We start from the raw sequence: 9,954 nt of genomic DNA, 5'->3' as shown, positions 1-9,954 counted from the left end.
GCCCTGAGCGCCCTCTCCCAGGCTCCCAGGGTGTGAAGGAGAGGCTGGAATTAATGCTGCTTCTAAAGGGACATTTACGACACTCACCCACCTGCCAGCGATCTCACTGTAAACATGTAGGCTCCATAACTAGTGGAGCTCGGGCCGTCGCTTTGCTGGGGCCGAGGAGCCTGATCTTATCCTTTTCCCTGGAAGGAAAAGTGAGGTGGGATCTGACCACTGGAGGCCAAGCCTTCCCCTGGCTTCCCTTTGCTGCTCCCGCTGCTGCTGGTGGGGTACTTGCCGCTCTGATTGGGTCCTCGGTTCCCACACGCACATGGACCCTGGGGGACTTGCCAGCCTGCCGGGTGCTTCTGGCTTGGTCTTGCCTGGGGAAGGTAGTGATAAAGGCAGGGGCCCCGCATGGCATCTTAGAGGACAACCACACACCCAGGACGTCCTCTGGACAAGTGCCCGTGTCTCCCCCACTGCCCTCCCTCCCAAGCATCATTGAGCACCTGCAGCGGGCCAGACCGTGCAGCTCCAGGCTTTTGGTCAGTTCCATTCTCTCCAGCCCAACTCAGCCCCATCCCATGGGACAACCGAGCCCCGACGTGCCTGGAGTGAGGGCCCATGAGTGGGCACCATTGATATTTGAGCACATTGTGCACAGCTGATGGGCCTCCAGGCCGGTGCTACCGCATGGGCAGCGGAATCTGGGGGTGTCCCTCAGGGGTGTGGGGCAGGGCTGGGGGAATTCTGGGTGGTTCAGCCCCTTGCCTGAGCCCTACTGCTTTCTGAAGGAAGCCCCCACATGGACTCCAGCTCCTTCTTCCTGTGTCCTGACCACCCGGGAGGGACAGTGCACTCCTCCCCTGCTGAGATCCCTGGACACCTGCTCTTTTTGGCCAAAAGGAAAGAGACTGTGAGTCCTCATCTGATTTACCCTCCTCCCCCTCCTCCCCCATCCCGCTGGGTAGACTCCCCATCCGGAGCACAGACTATAGCGTTCTTCCTCCGCCCTCTCTGGGACTGTCAGAGAAAGTATTACGGCAAAGAACCCTGGGCAACACTGCCACCTGTGCCCCTGGTCCCCAGGTGTCTGCTCAGTGGCAAGAACACCTGGGACTGGAGCAGTTACTTGGGCCGGCCACAAGGAGGCGCCAGCTCCGCAGCTCCGAGGTGAGAAGCTGGCCCAGTCTCCTAAAGGGACAGGGGCCTAGACCTGGACTGGGAATGTGTGCCCTGCCCGCTTACCCTCATTCTTACAAGTCTGTGCGTGCTGGTAAAGTGGTCTCTAAAACGAGTCACACTGGCTCCTGGGAGCGCTCCATCCTGCATCAGCCTGCAGGTGTTTGGCCCTGAGCGAGGCACGAAGGTGCTGCCCCATCGTCTTGGCATTCCCTCTTGTACATAAATTCCCAAATTGTCCCCAAGCATTGAGGAGCTTGGAGTGGCAGGAATGACGGGAGGGGACAGCGTAACTAGCCCTCTCTCCGGCCCTGACCAGCGGTTGCCCAGCTTGGCCGGAAGCCCCTCCTTTGTGGACACGTTGGCAGAAAGTGCTCCTGCGCTCAGGCTGGTTGTGCGGAGTGGGTCTCCCTGAAGGGCGTTCGCTCGCGAGTCAGTCTCTGGCAGCTGGCTCTCACCTCGTCGCTCTGCCTGTCCCCAGCCTTCCCTCCTCCGGGCCTGTGAGGCTTCAGCTCCCTTCAGAGGACATGGTGCGGTCATTGTGGAACCTGCCCTGAGCTGCCGTGGCGGGGTGTCTGCGAGCGTCCACCCCTGGCGAGACCAGACAGCAGGACGGCGGTGCCCCTCCAGGCGATGCGTGGTCAGCAGTCCTGCCTCTGCTCCCCCGACCATGGCCAGCCAGCCCCTCTGCCTGCTGGGCCACCTCTCCCAACTAGGCCTTCATCTTCAACTCCAAGCAGGTGCCCAGGGATTGAACAGTCGGACAACTGACCAGGGCACATGATAAACAACTAAGGCTGCTAGCTCTCCCCCGTTTCACTTCCCCGCCATTTCCCCTCAGCCTCTTATAACCAGAACACGTGCTTTTACTCAACTTCCTCATTCCTACACCTGGCCCCGCTCCCCGGGTCCCTGCCTGCTGTCATTTCCAGCCTCTCCCCCCAAATGAAAAGGCTGCCAGCGAAGCGTCTGTTAGAAAAGAGTTTATTACAAACAGATGAGGTATGACTTCTACAGCATTCATGCAGAGGGCACTCAGGGTACTAAAACATCGGGCCCATGAATGGTCGTGAGAGAAACCGGGGAACAGCCCTGCTATGGTGCTCAGGGGCGTGGGTCCCTGAGGAAGATGGGGAAGAGCCGGGGAAGCAGGGACAACATGATGGGAAGATCAGTTTCCAGTTCCTCACCAGGAAGACGGTGCCAGCCGCCTGACCTAAACCACATCCTGCATGGGGGGTGGGGGGTGGGGAGGGTGTCTCAAGTCTCACACTGGAAACCACATCTGGAAAGCACATCCTCACCACAGCTTCCTCCTGGTCCCTCCCCTCTACGGGGATGAGCAGGGGTGACTAACAAGGAGGACCCCGGGAGGTGGGGCGCAGGGGAGACAGCCCCTAGCCCGGGAACTGGGCCAGCCGGCGCCGGGCCTTGGTCAGCCGCGCCAGCCGCTCCTTCAGGAACTTCCTCTTGTCGCTGGTGTCGCTGTGCTCCTTGAGGAGCCAGTCGTACTTCTCCTTGTCCTGCAGCAGCTGGAGCATGGCCTTCTGCAGCTGCTGCCCGTACGATTGGAGGATGAAGAACTGGATGACCAGAGGGATGTGGCTGGACAGGCGGTTGCAGGCCTCCTGCAAGGGACGGTTCACAGAGGGCTTGAGGGGACCCTGAAGGAAGGTCCCCCCTCGTGACTTTCGCCACGTGAGCTCCCGGCGGGACCGGACCCAGCAGGTCTCAAACCTCGGTGCCAGGGGCAGCGAGGGACCCCACATGTCCCTGCGGCGCAGAGGGCGCGGCTGGGGGCTGGGGTCAGGGCCAGCTGGGCTCCCGCTGGCTTGTCCTGACGATGAAAGGGTCACTTCTGACGGGAGACGGTCAGAGGTGCCCCAGGAAGGGAAATGGGGACACGTTCGCACTATTTACAATTCTGCCCCGAAGATTTTATGCTGTTTTTGTTTTTAAGTCAACACTAAGATGTGTAGCAGAACAGAGGCTGGGCTATCCAAAGCCACAGAGGGCCCAGGGAGTTCCAGGCAGATTGTCCCGCCTGTGAGGGAAGAGTTTCTCTTTCTCGAGACAGACCATCTCTCCGGCAGCTCAGAGAGACTCGCACTGAGCAAGGGCTGTGACCTCTCGGCGCCTCGGTTCCTTCTCTATAAAATACCAGCACCGGCTCACGGGATGGTTAGAAGGTGACAGTTTGGAAAGATGCCAGGCGTGGAATGAGTCTAGAGCAGCGGTTCTCAACCTGGGGGTCGCGACCCCCTTGGGAGTTGAACGACCCTTTCACAGGGGTCGCCTAAGACCATCCTGCATATCACATATTTACATGACGAGTCATAACAGTAGCAACATGACAGTGATGAAGTAGCAACGAAAATAATTTTATGGTTGGGGGTCACCACAACATGAGGAACTGTATTTAAAGGGTCAGAAGGTTGAGAACCACTGGTCTGGAGTGTCAGTGACGTGGAGATGGCACACAGGCTACGTGTTCTAAGGGGGCGTGAGCCAGGAGGGCGGCCTGTCCCCAGACAGAGACGGAGGACAGAAGAGAAGGGACAGGCTGGCAGGAGGCATGCAGGCGGGATGCTGGGGGCCCCGGCACTGAGGTCTGATGCTGGAGAACGTGCAGGAGCTGAGGGACGGCTAATATCTGGAGCGACACAATCAGGCACCTGAAGCAGCTTCCTGCAGGTAACACTGAGCGATCTAAAGCAAGCGCTAGGCCTGCCCCCGGTCTGATGGTCACGCTCATGTGTCAGCTGGGCCAGACAACAGTCCCAGGTTTTCGGTCAAACACGAATCGAGGTGTCCTGCAGATGTGGCTAGCATCTAGAATCATCTGGCTTTAATGAAGGAGGTTGTCTCATCATGTGGGTGGGCCTGTCCAACCAGCTGAAGGCCTTATGAGAAAGAAATCCTGCCTGTACACAGCAGTTTCGACTCCTGACCAGGAACCTCCCACCCACCTCGCCTGATGGCCTTCCTACAAACACTGGACTTGCCCCGCCAGCCCCCACAACCCATCAGCCAGCTCCTAGAAACACATTTCTTTTCCTTTTTAAATTTTTTGTTAATCCTCACCCGAGGATACTTTTCCATTGATTTTTAAAGAGAATGGAAGAGAGAGGGAAAGACAGAGAAAAACATTGATTTGAGAGAAACACATTGATTGGTTGCCTCCTGCAGGAGCTCTGACCAGGGCCTGGACTGGGGAGGAGCCTGCAACCAAGGTACATGCCCTTGACTGGAATTGAACCCGGACCCTTTGGTCCACAGGCTGATGCTCTCTCAACTGAGCCAAACCGGCCAGGGCTAGAAACACATTTCTTTACCTACATCTATCCTATTGGTTCTGTTTCCCTGGTACAACCCTGACTGATACACCAGAAGTCTCATTTATCCTCCAGATATATGATACATGAATAATTCCAAGCACTGCAACATCCCTGTGTTAGCAAAAGACTGGAAACACACTACGCCTACAGCAGGACACGTCCATAAAATGAGACTCCGCTGCCATGACAAAGAATAGGGCAGCACCCGTGAGCGGGAATGGAACAATCTCCAAGGTGCAGTAAAGGAAGCAAGATGCCAAGCAGCACACACGGCTAACCTTGGTGCAAAAACAATTTGCATGTATACATACATGGCGCGCACACGCACACACACAAACACACACGTGTATGCTGTCCCTTGGAGGACATCGAGAGCCTGGAGGGGATGGCATGGCTCCAGGTGGGGTGGGCGGGAGACCCACTCTCTACTGTCACTCGCTCTGTTTTGGATTTTGTGCGTGTGCGCATGGCCTGCTCTAACAGGTTCTGTGAGGCAAGTGAGCAGACACAGGGTAAGTTTCGCTGCAGGAGAGGCCAAGGTGCACAGGCGTCCTTCTGTCTTGCCCTTCACTGGCTTCGCTCACAGGTGTGCACCTCCCAGTGTTAGGACACGGAGGTTAGAGCCCTGCGGCTGGGGGCGCGGCGCTCCCACGGGAGCATTAGAAATGCGGCAGCTGGGCCCAGCTCAGACCTGCGATCCGCCCCTGCATGTCAACAAGACCCCGGAGGTCAAGTGTGAGAAGCACGGCTTCATGCACAGGACGGTGAAGGATGGAGGCACCCGGGAAAGCGAGGGGTGATTATGTGCCCTACGTGTCCGGGTTTCTCATGTCCCAGCGGCTCTAACTAAGGCGGCTCAGCTGCTTGTGCAGCCTGCCCAGGATGCATCGGATGCCCCTTCGTGTCATGAAACACAGAGAAGCAATCAAAGCTCGCGTCTCCAGGAGCAAGGAGCAACTTCTGTGTGCGCGGCCGCCATTGCATCCCACGGCGGCGCTAAGGGAGTTGCACCCACTCATCCCCCGGAAGAGTCACTGGAAACCTATGAGGAGGTGCCATTTTACAGAGAAGAAAGCTGAGGCTCAGAGGGGTTAAGGAACTTGACCAGGGCCACACAGCCAGTCAACACCGGGTGTGAGTGGCTCTAAGTCACAGCCTCTTCTCATCATCAGAGGCCGAGCTGCTTCTATGGAGGCGAACAAAGGGCAGAAGGATGGAGCTGGCTGGTGGGCAGCTCACGAGACACTAAGTCTGGAAATGAGACAGAAAGCGTCTTTTGGAGACACGCGCACTCACCAGGCGGTAGGCCATCAGGTGTTGGAGGATTTCAATGAGGGAGCAAGTCAAAGGATCCTCCAGAGAGGGCGTCTGCTCGCGAGAACTCCCCTTCTTCTCTTCTTTAGATTCCTTCTCTCGGATCTTCTGCAGCGCAGCCCGGTACGCTTGGTCCTGGCAGTAGACAATCTGCTCCATTTGGAAGTGCAGTCGGATGGACTTCTCCGCTTCCTTTTCTTGTTCTGACTTAATGTCTTCAATTTTGGACTAATGCGCAAGAGAAACACAACACCATTTCCCTCCAGAAATCAACCCCTGGGTCAGAGGAAACTGGGTTAGACACAAAGCCCCCAGCTAGCAGGCTCTCCAACTGGAATTAAAACAGCACGCTGCTTCGGGGCAGCCTTCTGCGCCCCGTCTTGGCTTATCTAAGATGGGGTTCCCACCCTCCACAGAGTCTCAGAATTCCTGAAGAGCCTGAACCGCACACGTGACCAGACCCCTCGTCCCCAGAGCCTGAGGACTCAGCCTCTTTGGTTTCTCTTTTCCTGGCCTTTGAAGTGGTGAGTGTAAACCCATCAGAGAGCTCCCAGGATAAGAGGGATGAATTGAAGTCAGTCAAATAGTCAAATTCATTCTCTCTCTCTCTCTCTCTCTCTCTGGTTTGTTCCTGGGACTTAGAGAAACTGGCTATCTGGGAGCCTGGGCATCCTCACACAGAAAGCACCTGGACCCCCACCGCACTGAGCGCCAGGAAGTGGGACGCGCCCTGCCAGTGCGGCCTCAGTTTCCTCCTGTGTTCGCACAACCTTCTGCGGTGAGGACGCTGCTCTCAGCCATGCGCGCTGGAGGAGCTGCAGGCCAGGCAGGCTACGCGGCCGCGGAGCCCTCCAGCTCCTGCACAGCAGAGCCGGCCTCCCCGTCTGTGCTGGGTGCTTGGGACTGAATGAATGTCTGTGTCCCCCAGATTCATATGTTGACATTCTAACTCCAATGTGCTGGTTCTGGAGGGAGGGCCTTCGGGGAAGTCTAGGTCAGGAGAGTGGAGTCCTCAGAAAGGGACTGATAGTGCCTTTAATGGGATTAGTGCCTTTAATGGGATTAGTGCCTTTGGGGAAAAGAGACACCAGAGGTCCCTCCCCTCTCTGTCTATCTCTGTCTCTTTCTTTCTCTCCCTTTTATTGCTTTTAATGAGAATTCACTGGTCATATAATAGATTCACTAATAAACTGCATAATTTGATTCTCCAAATATACAGTAAAGTTGCAACGGTCTTAAATCCAGGAAATCTATTTTCTAGCATGAGGGTTAATTATTTTCTTTTTAAACAAATCGTTGGTTTTACCTTGCAGGTTCTGAAAAGGTTGAAAAACTCCTCATAATTTTTCTTGGAAACATCTGCGAAGGCAAGCCGGACCATATCTGATGAAAGAAAAACAAAAAAAGCCCAGTATTAGTAGGATCATTCATCATCTTAATAGATTGCAAAAAATAAGAGGATAAGATGACAAGAACAAAAGTGTCCTCCGTCCTTCCCTCCTCCCCCATCTCCCTCTCTTCTTTGCATTAAAGGAAGAAGGCGTGCTTTTTGGCTTAAGAGCTCTCTAAAAGAATTTTAAATATATTTTTTTGTTGATTTCAGAAAGGAAGAGAGAGAAACATCAATGATGAGAGAGAATCATTGATTGGCTGCCTCCTGCTGCCTCCTGCATGCATGTGCCCTAAGGGTCAGTCCAGGACCCCTTGCTCCTTACTGCCCACCAGCCACAGATGTAGGAGAGGCTCCTGCCACTGCTGCTGTGCTCACTAGCCATGAACCAGCTTCTGGGGGAGAGGGGGGGGAGGTGCCGCTCAACCAGAAACTGGCTTGCTGCTACATAGCGCTGGCCCCACCCCCTGCCCATTGGGTGTTCAGGAAAGTCGTTCTTTGGTTCATTGGTCAATACTCAACCACTGAGCCACAGGCTGGGTCCTAGATTTATAAACCTAATGTCCCCAGCATACTTATTTAACATTTAAAGTTTTCATCCTAAGTTTAAATAGTTGCAAAGAATATGATTTCTAGTAAGATATATATATCAACATTTAATAGTCAAACCTCACATCATTCTTTTAAATACATCAATGAGATCTAAACATCCACATTATCTATTTGAAAAGAAATACACAAATAAGCTTAGTTAATCAGAAAATGTACATTATTTTCATTTCTGGAACCTGTATTTCCATTTGACTTCCTCACAGAATTTATCCTAACAGTATCTTTATGCTTGAAAATCTTTTACTGACTCCACACTTTATCTTTCTAAAACAGAAGTTTATATATACACTAGAGAACCAATGCACGAAAATTCGTGCAAGAGTATGCCTCCCTTCCCCCAGCTGCCAGCACCAGCTTCTCTCTGGCACTCGGGACCCCGGCTGGCTTCGCCCCGGCTCCCAGCATCCTCAGGAAGGATGTCTGGAATAATGTCCGGAAGACGTCTGGTCTAATTAGCATATCACCCTTTTATTAGTATAGACTAGAGGCTCGGTGCTTGCAAGGGGGGGCAGGGGAGTCCCCTCAGCCATTCTGCACCCTCTCTAATCCGGGACTCCTCAGGGGATGTCCAACTGCCAGTTTAGGCCCGATCCCTGTGGAATAGGTGCTGGCTTCTAACCACTCGCCTACCTGCCTGCCTAATTGCCCCTAACCCATCTGCCTGCTGGCCTGATTGCCCCCTACTGCCCCCTGCCAGCCTGGCTGCCCCATAACTGCTCCCATGCTGGCCTGGTTGCCCCGTAACTGTCTGGAAGGAAGTCGGACGAAGGAAGAGCTCTGAATTATTTTACAAAAATAACACAGCGCCATCCTGGACTCTCTGAAAGCACAGAGTGGCACGGAAAAAAAATCACATCTGATTTGCAAATCAAAACACAATCAGGGGTTGCAATAGCGAAAGAGGCCTTAATGTACTTTCCCTTGGTCATCTTGAGAGGGCAAGGATAGAGGCAGGGCACGAAGCCAGCGAGCGGTGACTGCAGACCTATTCTTTAAAAGGTACCTGAGTATGAAAGTTTGTCCATCAATTGGGTTTTTCCAAAGCAATTGCATCCTAATAGAACATTATGACTTGCAGGTCCTTAAGAAAGTGGGATTGGCCGTGAACACCACCTGGAATTCCCTAGGCATCCCTTCTTCATGTGCTGTCGCATGAGTAGGAGGACTGTGCAGATCAAGTGGGGTCATACAATACCGGCACATAAGATCATATTAGTGTGGTATGTTTACTATTTAGCATATTACTCTTTTATTAGTATAGATACTTCTATGACTATAAGTCTCTAAACACAACATATTTTCTTCAGGAGTGAATTAGAAGGGCACAACTGGTCAACACAAGAACAGATTTTGACATGTAATTATTAAGCCTCAAGTAAAATTTTATTAGAAATATACCCCTTAATGAGACAGTGGAGTAGCCACAGCAGTGGGCGGAGTGGAGGTGTTGGTTCATAAGAAACGTGCATTTGGTCTTTGCCCCTGGTTCCTGACACACAGCTCTCCCATTCTTTAGGCCTTCCTGGGGGTAGGAGCATCTTCTGTCCTAATGAGGGGACTCTGGGTGACGCTGGGTAGCCCAGGATCGAGGCTGGTTGCCAGGAAGCCCAAGGCTTGATTGGAAACCTGGAACTTTCAGCCCAACCTCCCCCAAATTTCCAGCATCAGGGGAGTAGGGCAGGGAAGAGGGATGGAGACTGAGTTAATAATTGTGTATGCTTACATGTGTGATAACTGATTATACCTCCATAGAAACTCCTAAATGACAGGGTTCGAAGAGCTTCTAGGTTAGTGACCAAATACCTGCCAAGAGAGCAGTGGCTCCCAACTCTGTGGGACCTGCTCTTGGGGTACCCCCACACCTGGCCCTATGTATCACTTTCATTTGCTTCCTTTGTAATAATCAGTCCTTTATGCTACATCAGTAAAGGTAAGCGTGTTCCTGAGTTCTGTGAGCTGTTCCAGCCAATTACCTAGCCCAGTGGTCGCAAACTCATTAGTCAACAGAGCCAAATATCAACAGTACAACTGAAATTTCTTTTGAGAGCCAAATTTTTTAAACTTGAACTATATAAGTAGGCACATTGTTATTAACTTAATTAGGGTACTCCTAAGCTGGCCTTTGCTAAA

The 9,954-nt window shown here is 53.1% G+C and overlaps 1 protein-coding gene across 2 annotated transcripts in view; it reads right to left on the bottom strand.

Moving 5' to 3' along the window:
- Window positions 1–2,136: 2,136 nt before the first annotated feature.
- Window positions 2,137–9,954, bottom strand: part of MX1 (MX dynamin-like GTPase 1) — a 27,080-nt gene continuing 19,262 nt past the window's right edge. For both annotated transcript variants that reach the window (XM_006754326.2, XM_006754325.2), the window contains exons 12-14: window positions 7,129–7,205; window positions 5,805–6,050; window positions 2,137–2,798 (exon numbers count right to left, since the gene is read on the bottom strand). In XM_006754326.2, coding sequence (XP_006754389.1) covers window positions 2,568–2,798; window positions 5,805–6,050; window positions 7,129–7,205 — 554 coding nt within the window. In that variant the 3' untranslated portion in view covers window positions 2,137–2,567. The remainder of the gene's footprint in view (window positions 2,799–5,804; window positions 6,051–7,128; window positions 7,206–9,954) is intronic.

This window comes from Myotis davidii, unplaced genomic scaffold (genome assembly GCF_000327345.1).
Source record: "Myotis davidii unplaced genomic scaffold, ASM32734v1 scaffold512, whole genome shotgun sequence".
NCBI lineage: Eukaryota > Metazoa > Chordata > Mammalia > Chiroptera > Vespertilionidae > Myotis > Myotis davidii.
Note: the sequence above shows the minus strand (reverse complement) of the source record. Positions and strands in the feature narration are given on the sequence as shown.